The sequence below is a fragment of the Eriocheir sinensis genome, chromosome 8 (genome assembly GCF_024679095.1).
Source record: "Eriocheir sinensis breed Jianghai 21 chromosome 8, ASM2467909v1, whole genome shotgun sequence".
Taxonomy (NCBI): domain Eukaryota; kingdom Metazoa; phylum Arthropoda; class Malacostraca; order Decapoda; family Varunidae; genus Eriocheir; species Eriocheir sinensis.
In genome coordinates, this window is record NC_066516.1 from 16,774,991 (window position 1) to 16,789,990 (window position 15,000).

At 49.5% G+C, this 15,000-nt stretch overlaps 1 protein-coding gene across 2 annotated transcripts in view; it reads right to left on the reverse strand.

The window, feature by feature from the left end:
- LOC126995607 (uncharacterized) overlaps positions 1–15,000 on the reverse strand; it is a 198,522-nt gene that overhangs the window by 109,019 nt on the left and 74,503 nt on the right. The window contains exon 2 of one of the 2 annotated variants that reach the window (XM_050855304.1): positions 6,157–6,225. The exons of the other annotated variant lie outside the window; for it this stretch is intronic. Coding sequence (XP_050711261.1) covers positions 6,157–6,188 — 32 coding nt within the window. The 5' untranslated portion in view covers positions 6,189–6,225. The remainder of the gene's footprint in view (positions 1–6,156; positions 6,226–15,000) is intronic. 2 annotated transcript variants of the gene reach the window in all.

Sequence of the window (15,000 nt, forward strand, 5' to 3'; positions counted from 1 at the left end):
GCTACCCGTGATGTAAGACTGTAGAGGCAAAGTGAACAGGCACGTAAAGATGACGTCAAGGTGAAAACCAGAGTGAGTTGGCACTGGAGGAGGAGGAGGAGGAGGAGGAGGAGGGGGGGCAGATTTCCTTCGAAGAGAGAGAGAGAGAGAGAGAGAGAGAGAGAGAGAGAGAGAGAGAGAGAGAGAGAGAGAGAGAGAGAGAGAGAGAGACTTGAGGGCCCGAGTTCCCGAGTGGGTGTGCGTGTCCCCGTGTGAGGCCGCGGTACGAACTGCTTTTGTTTACTCGGGAACACGTGTGGAGAGAGAGAGAGAGAGAGAGAGAGAGAGAGAGAGAGAGAGAGAGAGAGAGAGAGAGAGACGGGATAATGCTCTTTTTCTCCTTTTTATTACATGCTTCTCCCTTTCTTTCCTCTCTATTTTCACATCTCCTCTTCCTCCTCCTCCTTTACTTGCCTCTAACATATATTCTTCATCCATTACGTAAGTGTTTAAGATTTTATGATTCAAGTGTTTATTTTTCCTTAGCTTTCCCCTTTATACAATCCCTCCGCCTCCTCCTCCTCCTTCCCCGCCTTCTCTTCCAACAGTGATTCCTGAGACTCGCCCGTGAATCAGACGCAGGTGAGTCAGAGGGAGGAGGAGGAGGAGGAGGAGGATTGCGTAAGATATCGCTACTACCACAACTACGGCACTGATCACACCCTCAGACAGACAGCCATATAGACAGGCAGATGAATAGACAAAGAGAGAGTGAAACAGATAACACACACACACACACACACACACACACACACACACACACACACACAGAGAGCGACGTGTTTATTAGGAAATGAGTTGGGGAGGTGATAAACAAGAATGAAGAGTGAATGAACGTAATGATATGAAAAGGCGATGGTGGTAGCGCATGAACGAGAGAGAGAGAGAGAGAGAGAGAGAGAGAGAGAGAGAGAGAGAGAGAGAGAGAGAGAGATCCCTTCCCTCTCTCTTCCCTTATCCTCCTCCTCCTCCTCCTCCTCATCCACGTGCATACAATGGAAGGCCAAGTGTGCTGAGATGATGATGATGATGGCTGGGTGCTGGTGATGGTGGTGATGGTGGTGATGATGGCGTGATGCACAATGGTGGTGGTGGTGGAGGCAGTCAGGGTGTCTGTCTGTCTGGTGGAGCTGTTACTGGTAATAGTGGTGGGCAATCGCGGTGATGGTGATGGTGGTGGTGGGGGAGGTGGTGGTAAGAGATGGCGGTGATAGAAAGGCTGGTGGTGGTGGTGGTGCGTGATGTTGGACGGTACACAGGCACGAGTTCTGAGTTAGTGGTGAGGAGTGGCTGACGTGGAGTGTCTTGAAGTGGCGGTGGTACTAGTAGTAGTGGGTGTAGTAGTAGCAGTAGTGGTGGTGGTGGTGGTAGGATTATAGTAGTAGTAAAATAAATGGTAAAGTAGTAGTAGTAGTAGTAGTAGTAGTAGTAGTAGTGTAGGGAGGCACTTAAGGGAAGAACGAGGAACGAGGAACGACGAACAGAAGGAAGAAGCGAAGAGGAGGAAAGTGAGGCACACATATGGGCGGCAGCGTGGAGGAGGAGGAGGTGAGGCGGGGGAAGGCACGGGCGGGCGGTAGAGAGAGGAAAAGAGAGCCGGCCAAGGATAGGGAGAGAGAGGAGGGAAAGAGAGGAGCGGGAGAGAGCCACGCGCGTTTGTTTACAATACGTGAGCCCCACCCAGCTGACCGGGGGGGAATCCCCTCTGACACACGGGAAGGAGGGGGGGGGGGGGTCCTGGTAATGAGAAATTTTGTATTCCCGCCATAACCCTGCCGATTACACTACTAATACGCTTAATGGACTCTGTTTCACGTCCGCCCGACTGTATATTGGACTCCGTGTAATCTCCCTTTTCCGTTCAATACATTCATTAAAGTTTCATTATTTTTATTGTGCGACACGCGGGGAAAAAGGACGGCAGTACTAGTGGTCACGCGGCGGCGGTGGTGGAGGTGGTGGTGGAAGAGGAAGATGAGCAACAGGAAGAGGAAGAGAAAGAGGAGGGGAGGGAAGGGTGGGCCAGTGCCGCCACAGCTCTTTAAGTCGGGAGGGAAGGGACGGAGGGAAGGAAGAGAAGGGAAGGAAGGGACAAGAGGAGGGGGGAAAAGGTGAAGATGCGAGGTGAAGGTTTTCTCAAGGCTTCCTGGCCTCCTATGAGTTCCTGTTGGACTCCTGAGGCAGATATCAGCTTCAAAACACACACACACACACACACACACACACACACACACACACCAGTTGGTCACGCACATGCTAAAAGAGATAGCCCAACATGTAGGCTATTATTATTATTATTAGCGCCATTCTTCCTTCATCTGTATTTCCTCCTGAATACGACTTCAACTCTTTCAAGAGGAGGTTATCAGGACACCTCTTCTCCCGAATTTGACCTTGCTTTTGGCCACCTCTTCTGATTCTTTTATGGGAGCAGCGATTAGCGGGCTTTTTATCATTGTTTTTTCGTGTGCCCTTGAGCTGCCTCCTTTGTTGTAAAAAGAAAAAAAAATCAATTTATCGTCGGCAGTAGTAGTAGTAGTAGTAGCAGTAGTAGTAGTAGTAGTCGTAGTAAAACCAATAGTAGTGGTAATATGGCCTGTAACCCATTGTATTAATCCCAACCATCTCTTCCTCCTTCTTCTCCTACTCTTTCTAACCTTCCTCATCCTCTACCTCCGTCACCCCTACAAGAGATCGCAAGGCTGCCCTCCGTCCCTCCCTCGGCAGACGCACAGACCTTAAAAGCGCCTCATTATCATATTTATCGGGACTGACGTAAAGAGAATTTCCATCCGAACTGCGCCATAAATCAGGGAAATGATAAGCAAACAGAACTACCTCTCCTCCTCTTCCTCCTGATGCTACTGTCGCTCGTGCTCCTCCTCCTCCTCCTCCTCCTCCGTCTTCCTCTCTACCGATGTCTTTGTCGCTACGTGGTCGACCTTCAGTTCTCTCTCTCTCTCTCTCTCTCTCTCTCTCTCTCTCTCTCTCTCTCTCTCTCTCTCTCTCTCTCTCTCTCTCAGGGCTCCACCTTATGTTTTTCTGTCTCCATCTGTCCTTCTGTCCTTCCTCTCTCCTAGGACTTTCCTCCCTCTTTCCTCCACATTTTCCTTATCAACATTTTCCTCTCATACACTTTTTTCCCTGCCCTTTTTCAGGTAACTTCCAGGTGACTCACGCCTTACGAGATAGCGCAGATTTTTCACTAATTGTTTAAGCCATACACAGTTCGTCCTTTTATCCCTTCCTTCCTTCCTCCTTTTTTTTAACTACCATTTTAAAGTTCGACTATCGGCAATTTTAATCATCCTTGGCCTTGAACCTTGATGTCATTATGGGTACAAAGGAGAGTGCTACATATTTTCACTCTTCTCTTACTCTACTTAATTTTCCTCTCTCTCTATCTCTTCGAAGTGAAATGTGCCCGGTTGGAATTTGGGCGGCGGGAGAATGCGAGGAATCTATTTATTAGAGACTCTACTCAATCAGTTGGAGGCTTGGTGAAGATAAAATTACATTCCTCGTCCTAATGACTCTTCACGTCCCATAAACACGTCCATTTGTCATTCACGTCCACCGGCGACGAGGAGCCTTTGACTGACTGACTCTCCTCCGTTCGTAAATCATTCCTTTTTAATCAGTGTGTATGGCGTTTTCAGATCTTATTATTTCTATGTTCAGCCAAATTTCTCTCTATACATTAACACGCACTCATTCTTTCATTATTATTATGTTTTTCGTTCCTTGTTTAGTTCCGTTCCTTAGTGATCTGAACTCGAAAACATCTAGCCACATATCTTTCTCTAGTTTCCTTTCTGTATGGATTCCGTAACTTAAGCAATGTCGTGTAACTGTGTTTGTTTCTTTTAACGTCTGAATTATTCCTAAATCCTCACTATCTAACCTTCCTCTTTCTCTATTTTGCTACAAGGAATATTCTTGCATCGGCCTCTCTCATCTCTCATCTCCAGCATCGGCTCTCATAATAAACAAACCCAAGCAAGGCAGACACAGCAAGCATCCTCCTGAGCCCCTTCAAGTGCAACAGAGTCCACTTCTTCACTGAACTACAAATCCAAAAACGTTGCCTACACACCTCCACCTGGCTGCCCATCCTCTTTAACCCCGTGAAGCGCTCATCCACCTAATTAAGACAACACCCCAGGAGCCTCTGCGCGCCGTAAAAACACAAACATCTCCCCCACTTCCTTATACTCTCCCACCACCCGCCACAAACGAGCCTCTCCGTATGCATAAAAAAGTCTCCTACTCCAACACTTCTAATCTGCCAACAAAACACGACCCACCTTTACCTCTCTCTCTCTCTCTCTCTCTCTCTCTCTCTCTCTCTCTCTCTCTCTCTCTCTCTCTCTCTCTCTCTCTCTCCGCCTATGAGCAAGCCGGTGCTGCCCCGATGGCGGCTGTGGCTCCCGGCGGCTTTCTTCCTAAAATTAATAAAAGCCCGAGGAGTAACTTCAAAGGCGTAATTCGCGGAACTCGGCTCATAAGAAAGTTACACAACGGGCCAAAGAAAAAAGCCATGGGGGGATGCAGGGGGGGAGGAGGCTGAGAGGGGGGGTTGAGGAAGAGGAGGCTGAGAGAGAGAGAGAGAGAGAGAGAGAGAGAGAGAGAGAGAGAGAGAGAGAGAGACTAAACACTATACGAAAAAGAAAGAAGGAAGCAGCGAAAGAGTATAAAAGGACACGACAGAATTAAAGGAAAGGAAAGGAAGGAAAGGGAAATGAGGCATAAAAGAAGGGAAGGGAAAGGAAAGGAAGGGAGGGGAAGGAAAAGGAGGCAAAAAGGAAGGGAAGGAAGGGGTATCGGAGGCCGTGAAATTAAAGGGCCAGATACTCGCAGCTTCAATGGGATCCAGAACTTCAAAGTCTTGACACCTCGCGACCCGATTTGCACCTCGAAGAAAAAAAAGGTGAAGACATCGACGTCGCGGGAAGGAGATGAAGCGAAGGAAGAGGAAGAGGAGGAGAAGGAGGAGGGAATGCCGCCTTCAAGATACACACTAAGGGGGTCTGTCTGTCTGTGTGTCTCAGGTATAGAAGACTGACGCACTCTGCCGCGCCTTACAAAGAAAACCAAAGGCGGGCTATCAAAAGACATGGCGATGCTTTCTTGTTTTTTTTTTTTATCCTCACGTTGTTTTTGAGACACACACACACACACACACACACACACACACACACACACACACACACACACACACACGACTCATACCTTCACCCACGACTTAACAAACTAAACAACAACAAATTCATAAACACAAACAAACAAGCAAAAACACAAATCAAAACAAACAAGGCATAACAAAACAACATCCCTATTTCTGGTGTTAATTGTCAAGCGCCGAGGAAGAAGGTTAGGTTAGGGAGGAAGAAAGAAAAAGGAAAGGGCAGCGAGAGAAGAGGAGGAGGGAGGAAAGGATGGGAGAGAAGGAGGGGAGGGAGGAGGAGCAGCAGCCTGGTATGGTGGTGTGCATCAAATCCATCAACACGACTCAGTTTTCTCCTCGGCATTAATGGCTCGCCTTTTATTTCTGGTTTCCGCCTCGAGACGCTCCGGTGGCTGCTTCTCCACCGTCACCACCACCACCAGCAGTCCCGTCCAGTGTATGGCTGTGTGTGTCTGTTTTTGCTACTCTGCCGCTCGGGAAAGGGGGAAAGTAGGAGAGGGGACGTGGGGGGGAAAGGGAATTGGAAAGAGAATGTGAGGGAGAGAGGGGGGAGAGGCAGAGAGGGGGGGGAGGTAATGTAAGCATGGATGGCCGTGTGGGTTTGGGCGTTATTCATTGCGTTGATTAGTAATAATGATGGCGCATAACGGATTGACTGACTGTGTGTGTGTGTGTGTGTGTGTGTGTGTGTGTGTGTGTGTGTGTGTGTCACCAAAATACTGAAATACATCATATATTATAACGGGTAACCATGCCGCTAATGACTATTTCAATAAGTGGTCTCAGTCACGCAGGGGAGGACATGGCAGCGGGGGCGGGGGCAGGGGGTCGCGGGCAGGGGTGCGGCGGGGCGGGGAGAGCAGGAGCAAGCAGGGAGGAAGAGGAAGACGAACAGTTAATTGCGGTTCGGTGGTTCGCGGGGGAAATACCTGTGTGGAGGATGGGGAACTGTTCCCCACATGCCCCTGGGGAAGTGACGGGGCGGCGGAGCGTGAGACCTGGGGGCATGGAGAGATTCAGTAAAGTCTAATGAACCGTAAGTGAGCCCTGAAGCTCAATCTTGTGCAGCTTTAGTGAGGTCTTATGAAGCTTCAGAGATGCCTCACGAACCTTCATGAATCATAATATGAAGTGAAGCCTTATGAACCTTCAGTGAGGCCTTCCGAAGCTTCAGTGAGGCCTTGCAAAGCTTCAGTGAGGCATCTCAAAGCTTCAGTGGCCGTAAAAGGCAGTCTGACAAGCTATATCAACAGTTACATACGTATATTTTACATCCTTCCGTGCATCGGTGATTTCGTTACACAACTCTTGCACGCTTGGTGGAACCTGCCAGTTTCAGCAGCAGCAGCAGCAACAACAACAGGGACACCAGCGACGGAATATACGTGCAGCAGCGGCGAGACGAGACGAGACCAGACTCAAGGGTTTCTCGGTAGATCCCACCAATGGCTCCGGCGGCCACACACACAACATTATCGCCTGTCGCAGCCACACAAGGCCAGGCCACATAGGAGGGAGGGTGGAAGGAGGGTGGAGGGATGGATGGAGGGCGAGGGAGGAGGGGGAGAAAGGACGTAAAGGAGGAAAGGAGGAGAAGGAGGACAGAGGGGAAGGGGTCGTATATCGCAGCCCAGCGAGATCAAGAACAATCCCCGGCTCGGGAGGCGACGCCCTTGTCTTGTAGATATTTCATTAGAGGCAACGGGAGTGATGGTTTATGGGGGAAGTTGAGGGCCACGGGGAGGCCACGGGGAGGAGGTGATGCCGGCCCTGGTGGTGGTGGTGGTGGTGGTGAAGGTGTAGTGGTTGTTGTGGCGGCAGTAAAGGTGGCGGTGGTGTTTGTAATGGTGGTAGTAGAATAGTAGATGTGATAAGAGCGGTGGTGGTAGTGGTGGTGATGGTGATGAAATGGTGTTAGTGGTGATGAAGGTAATGGACACAAAAAAGGGGTTGGTTGATCGGTCACCATACACACGCTTATCTAAATCAAATCATCGCCACACACACAGTTACCATCACCATCATCACCACCATCACCATCATCACCACCATCACCATCATCACCATCATCACCACCATCACCATCACCATCCCTATCACCACAACCACAAAAGTCCCTTCATAACAATCACCAGGACCACCACCATCACCATCACCATCCCTATCACCACAACCACAAAAGTCCCTTCATAACAATCACCACCATCATCACTATCATCACATCCTCAACAACCACCATCATCAGTCTACACAACCACTACTATCACAGCCAAGCCGAAAATCACTAGTACCACCACCACCATAATAAGCTTCACCACCACTACCACAATCCCTTCTACAATCACCACCACCACAATCTCTGCCCAATCACCATCACCACCACCACAACCACAATCTCTGCCCAATCACCATCACCACCACCACAACAGGCCGTAATTACCACAGATACCTAAGACCCCCCCTACCATCACCCCTTTCCCTTTCCTCCCTCCTTTAACCCCCTTCAAATAATGGCCCACCGACCCCCCCCCAAGCCTACTCCCCCCCCCCCCCCCCCCCAGCCGAGCCTTCCGTCCCTCCTATATTCTGAGTCAAGGGGTGAGTCACTTTCAGCCGTCGAGGAAGCAGTGAGTCAGTCAACTTTCCTCTGGTTGTCTCGTGTCTGTTCCTGGATGCAAGGGCTTTGTCGGGAGGTGCTGAAGGGATGGGGAAGGAAAGGATGTGATTAGGGACGGCGGGCGGTGGCTGAGGAGGAGGTGCTGGGGAAGGGAAGGAAGTGGACTAACTGCCTATAGCTCGCCCCAGCACCCTCACTTCAAACAATCTTAATTAGAATCCCCAAACGCAGGCTTTACATTTAAACTCATCAATATTCTCACGTTAATCGATTAGCTATGTTGCAGATGTGTTGTAAATTGATTTTCTAACCTAGTATTAATATTTTTTTCATCTTTCTTACGTTTTGATTCGTGAAGGGAACAAAAGAACATTACTTTCCTAACCATTAGTGGGATTTCGAATGACCTATACAAAGTACGCAATCTGTGGGCGTGGTGGGGAAGAAAACAGCCATCATCCCACGGCTTCCTCCGCGCTAATGGAGTTTACAAAGAGGCAACAAGCAGTACAACGCCAGCTACTCGGCCAATCACCCTCAGCCTCGGCATCCTCCATCCGCCGGGAGATAGAGAGCAGCTTCCAATAGTCAATTTGATTCCCACCTTAGCCGCCAACAGCAGATGCTCGATATAGAGGAGGAGGAGGAGGAGGTGGTAGAAGGACCAGAGAGGGAAGTGTTGTAGAGGGAGGAAGGGAAGAAGGGAGGCCTCGACCAACCTCAAAATGGATGTCATTAAAAGTTGACTCAAAGTTTTTTTTCTTGACTAGTTTACGTTTTTTCCTCTTCCGTTTTCTTCATCAGAGCACGTGTGCGGAAGGAAGGGAGGTTCGCTGCGAGACACAACAACAACACGCTTTTAACCCACCCAGGCCTGCCGCGCTGAAGCATTGGATTCTCCCTTTCTCTTTCCATGGCATGTTTGTCACTCGCTTTGCCTGCCTGTCTCTCTATCTTTCCCTCCCTCTCTCTAGGCATCTATGAATTTTAGCAACTATAGGATATGCATTTGTTTACTTATTCACTCTTTCATTGATGTATATTTTGAAATTTGACTTGCGAAATACAGTCAACAACACACCACGCCGCGCTGCCTCCTGCTGGGGTGGGGGGGGGGGCGGAAAGGGCAAGGCTAAGAGGCGGGCAGGCGGGCGGGTTGAGGAGGCTCCTGCTGCTACTACTACTGCTGCTGCTGCGTCATCCCTCCCTGCAGTACCCCCCCAGTCCCTCCGGCTCCCCCGCTGCGAGGCCCTGGTTACTAGGTCGCTGCGGGGGCCGCCACACGCCCGGCTTTGCAACCCCGCCAGCTAGGATCCCTATTGGCCGCCATCCACTAAACCGAGAGCGCAATAGGCCTACTGGTTGACAGCAGCGAGTAGGCCTAAATGCAACGCAGCTGGGTCGCCAAAGTTGTTCCACGCAGTTTCGTCCCCGGAGACACGGCGGAGGAGGAAGGGGGGAGCGGGAGAGGTTGGGGGGTGGGCGGTGGCACGTGGGGGGCGCTGGGGTGTGGCTGGCTGGGGTGGGATGCCGCAGGAGGCGTTGGGGGGCATGGGGGGGAGGGAAACTTAGGGAGGGGCTTCGGAGGGCCAGTAGTCTCCTGGGAAGCTGGCCTGATCTCAGGGGCGCCTTCCTCCTGTGGTGTCTAATGAGTCACTTTAATCAGCCAACAGCCGCAGCCAAGGAGTGCCACACGCCGCGTCCTACTCTACCTCCACCGCTTCCACCTCCGCCCTGCCGATGCCGAGCACATGATGGTTCTCGGAAGGGAAGTGTACGAATGCAGAAACGGCACGCTGCTTTTTTTTTTCTTCTCTCATTGGTGGCGCGATTACACGCATGCACAGCCGTTGGGGGGGAGGGAGTAAAGGTTGTGCTCGTTGCCAGCTTGATCTCTCTCTCTCTCTCTCTCTCTCTCAAAACATTAGGAAAACATATGCTCACTCGCCTCCTAAGAAAAGAAAATAGAAAAGAAAACGTCATATTTCCGTTGTTGACATTCATCTCTATACAACATAAACAATACGCCCCTGTGACTATGACAACTACATTTTGGACTTTTTTTTTTTTTTACCAGTGCTAGGGAGGAGTCGAGCCCTGTCCTCCCGTTACAGCGACAAAAAGTACTTACACAATTCTTATTAATAGGGATTTTTTTTGTGTGTGCGCGTAAAAACTAGTAAATCGTGCCTGGCCTTCGCCGTCACCAGAAAAAAAAGCGACCATTAACCCATACCAACGCCAACTAGTCGTGGGGCAAGTTAAGATCTGGTTTTCACACTTCCTACTTCTTGTCAGGCGTAACCGCGACGTGGCCTTACTACCCTCGCATAAACTACACAACCAACGACCTCTTACATCACCTAAATATCAATTCAAGCCTCGCAATTCGTTTCCTTTGAGCTGTAGGAGCGAGAGCAGCTGGGCCTCTCTCTCTCTCTCTCTCTCTCTCTCTCTCCCTTGTCTCGCCCCCAGCTTATCTTCGTCAGCCAGTATCACGCAAACTCACCCCGTCTCTCGTTACCCCGGCGGCCAAGATTACAGAATGCCACCCTATAAAAAGAAGAATCCCCTCGCCCGGCGCACCAATTTCCTGGGACCGACCGAACGTGTTATAAATACGTCATAGAGCCTAATCGAAACCCGAACGAGATTAAAATAAAGCTTCCTTGTCAACGATGGGACTCGGACTAAAATATTTAACATGATTCATCAAACCCACGTTTCTGACTGGCGGGAGAGGAAAGTGTGCATTAACCATGAGTCACCGGGAGCCTCTATCTCTACCTCTATACACCTCTACAGTACCAGCACCACCACCACTAGCAACAGCGGTAACAGGAGCGCATGGCATGACACGGTATGGCATAGAGAGGGGCCGCGCAGTCTTGTTTAGTTGACAGGTAATCGTTGAGGAGTATGACGCGGGGGTTTTCAAGTCTATTTACATCACGCCACGAATAGAGTCCTCGCCCTTGTGGCCTCTATCGCTAAGTCGAGCACGTCGGTCACTCTCAGAAAAGAAGGGAAGGAGGAGGAGGGCTGAGGCAGAGAGATGAACCACGAGGGGGAAAAATAAAAAAAACACAATATGCCGTTCTGATCCACTCGCCATCACCGCAAATAGACAAAAGAGGAGTTAAGGGAGGGCAGGAAATAGCATCGAATCATTACTAAGATGTCTATATTGGAGTCAGTGAATAGGTATGGCTGCTGTAGTCTCGAGATGCCACGCGTGATCGGACAAAGGGACGTATATTAACCATTTCCGCGGCCAGGCACACATATTTGACAAGACATTCATAGGAGTTTCGGGTATTTGCAGGGGTAGTTTAATGAGCCTGGTGGTAGTCTGACCCTTCTTCTGTACCATGAACTTAACAGAACACTCATAAAAACCCGATTGATCACTTTTTTGGCCTTTGGAAATAGTTGATGTGAGAGGTGGAAGCGTCCAAGAACACCAAACAAAATTTACTTTATACCTGCATGAGCCTACCTATCGTGACGTCACTACACACCTTCATCCACGTGGCCTTCACATGCGCCTGACTCACCCCCTCCCTTCCCCTCCGCTAAGAATAAAAGGTGCATTCATGCTAATTAATGGCAGGTGGCAGTGTCGTACGTACAATTAGGCCAACAAATGGCTTCTCTTCAGGAATGACAGCGGCAGTTTTGTGTTATCTTGCTGTTGGCTCGTGTGTGGTGCATGGCGTGGTTGTGTGTGGTGGTGGTGGGGGTGGGGTGAAGTGGTGGTGGTTATGAGTGGTGAGTATTTTTAGTGGAGGGGGGTCAGTCAGTCATGCAGTTAGGCAAGAATGAGTCTGCCTAGTATCGAGGGAGTCTTTGGATGGGTTAAGTATGGTGGTGGTAACGGTGGTGGTGGTGGTGGTGGTAACGGTGGTGGTGGGTGTGGTAGTGGCGACGGTGGTGGTGATGATCTACAAGGCCTGACCGAGAGGCGTTTTGAAATTTTAACATAGGTTAACTGGTGGTTGGCCTCTCTCTCTCTCTCTCTCTCTCTCTCTCTCTCTCTCTCTCTCTCTCTCTCTCTCTCTCTCTGTCAATTTCCCTAAACTACTCGTCTAATCAACTTTCGTCCTCAAAACCCATTCACTTTGAACACAAAAATCAATAGCGAACAATTAAAAGAAACAATACGTCACTTTTTTTTGTGCGTAATATAATGTTCTGTTAACGAGTGTATTGATCGCCTGCTACACACACACACACACACACACACACACACACACACACACACACACTATCACTACACCAATACTGATAGTTTGCGATTCTGTTGAGCGCGAAAAAAAAATAGTGTAATGTTCGATCTATTTAGTGGACAGAAAAAAATAAATTGTATCCTCATTTCCACGCGTTTGATCATTCTACTTTGGCTCGATCGACATGAATTATCGCGCGCCCGTCGAAAGGTTGAGCTCACGTGGGAGGGACAGCAGGTGAGGTGAGGTGAGGGCCGCCGCGGTAGGGAAAGGAAAGGAGAGGATGGCGGATGGACAGGTGTTCACGTTCCGCTGGCACGCATGTCGCCCTCCACACACACACACACACACACACACACACACACACACACACACACATTGCAGGACGAAGAACGAGGTAACATGGCTTGGCTCGTCGCCTATGCACTGCTCACATCTACTGCACCTATCAAACTATTTACCTGTATATATCAACCTGTCTATCTATCTCTCCACACACACACACACACACACACACACACACCGGACCCGCGACACCACCACCTCCATAACACTAACATTTATTTTTCACCAATTTCAATGTTATTTTTATACACAGTATTTACTTCAACAACTTTTCATGCATAATAATGAGCTGTGCGTGTAGTTCTGTTTGTTTTTGACGGCGGAAAACTATCATTACGATTACCCTTTAATTATCGATATGGATGATGCTCCTTGAGTGATTCGTGAACTTTCGCCTGAGCCTTAACCTTCACTGCTATCACGAAGACCGGACACAATAATAAATAACATACACAATCTACTTACCACAGAAAAAATCACGAAGCACAGAAAAAATATATGTATAAAAAGTATTGTAACCATTTTGATCACGAGTGAACCGCACACGCACCAGTCGAACGAGACTATGGAGGCGGCCGAGGGAGTGAGGGGCTGCCTGGCTGGAGCCGCGGCGTGATAGGAATGTAGCGGGGTCAGGCAATGGGTCAGGTCACGTTAAGCCCCCGAGGCGTCAAGACCTACCAAAGACCGACCCATAACGCCTCGCCCTCACCATGGGACCCTTACTTTCACCTGCCAAGCCTATCCCAGGGGACGATGGGTCACTGTTCGTTTGCAGCGGGTCGTGGGTGTGGTGGTGAGTCGCGGCGGTACGGAAGTCTTTATTTTTCCATCTGTCTTTCCCTCCTTGGTGACGCTGATTCGCTGGTGTTAGTTAGTATTTACGCCATTTCAGCTAAAGTGATACAAAGGGAGATATAGAGGTGATAGAAGGAGAGATAGAGGGAAATGAGAGAAGGGTGACAGCGCTAGGGTGTTTGTATTCACGCGACCTCAGCTACGGAGTGATAGAGAGGGAGATATGGAGATGATAGAAGGAAAGATAGAGGGAGGAGGTGAGAGAAGGGTGATAGCGGCGTGGTGTCGGCAGCACGTGGGTGGGTTGATGGGTGGGTGGCTCGGCATGAAATTTATCGCTGACCAGCTTGTCGGGGCGGCGTGACTTGAGGCTCACCCGCCCAGCTGTTTGCAGGGCCGTGTTTGTTTGTTTGTTTGTCTGTTTGTCTAGTTTTTTGGCCGTATGTTTGTTTGTGTACAGTCCGGGTGGGTGGTCGCTGGGCCCTGCTGTGTGTGTGTGTGTGTGTGTGTGTGTGTGTGTGTGTGTGTGTGTGTGTGTGTGTGTGACCCGCATCCCACCCTGACCTCACGTGCTGGTCCCTCCCTCCAGTGACCCCTGCCCCTCCCCCTAACATGACCGCCCTTTAGGACACCCGTGGCAAGGGCTAGAGTCCCTTGCCAAGCCGCACCTGCCCGTCGAAACAGACCCTCCCCCCCTTTCCCCTGACCGCCGCGGGGGATGGAGGGTTAGCGGAATGGCGTGACCTCGTGGTGACCTGACCTGTATGTGTGTGACTGTGACCAATGGGAGAGTTTGGTTCACATATTTTTCTCCGGTCTAAAAAGGTAAAAGAAAAAGATAAGAAGGAAAAAGTAAGTAGATAAAAGCATTTGTTTGTTTGTGTTTGTCGAGCATTTTTGTGAGTGTTTGTTTGTTTGTTTGGTATGTATGCGGATCAGAGTTCACGTTAAAACATAAAAATAAAAAAAATAAATGTCGGTAGATAATTATAATGCAATGGCGCCTGATCCACTCCTTCCTTCCCCTTCCCGTTGCCTACCATAAATCACCGACACGCGTATTGATAAAACGAGTAAGAAGAAATACGAGCGGGGAAAGTAAGGTTCTGCATGCAATAACCTTCTCGGAAAACAAATAAAACCGATACGACTTTATCAGGATAATAAATGTTACTGCATACGAGGAAGAAGGTTGACAAAAGTAGATTATCACGTAGCGACGGCAATAAAAGAAAATACGAAAGAAAACACTGAAATGATAGAAAAAGAGTTAAAAAATGATGAGAGAGAGAGAGAGAGAGAGAGAGAGAGAGAGAGAGAGAGAGAGAGAGAGAGAGAGAGAGAGAGAGAAAGGAAGCGACATATGTGGGTGGGTATTCTTTCAGCAGTAGACAACAAGGAGCAACAGCAGGTGGTGAGTGGGTGGGTGGTGGTGGTGGTGGTGGTGGCGGCGGCGGCGGCGGGTGGCAGGGTAACCATCTCTAGATTCAATTACCCGGGGCCGCCTCTGTACCTGTGCGCCTGACCCATTGAGAGGCGGAGGCGAGACTGACACCTTAAATTCCCCCAGACTGACGTGCGTTGGCGGACTCGCTAATAAATAAAAGATCGCGGACGTGAGGCAAGAAGTCGACCTCGCTTCCTTACTTTATGGATTTGGGCGCGCGGAAACTATATCGTCATTACCTACTACTATTACTATTACTACTATGTATATAAAGAGTGCGGACGTAAGGGAGGAAAACAACCTTTGCTTCAGGGATTTGGAGGCGAGAAAACAACAC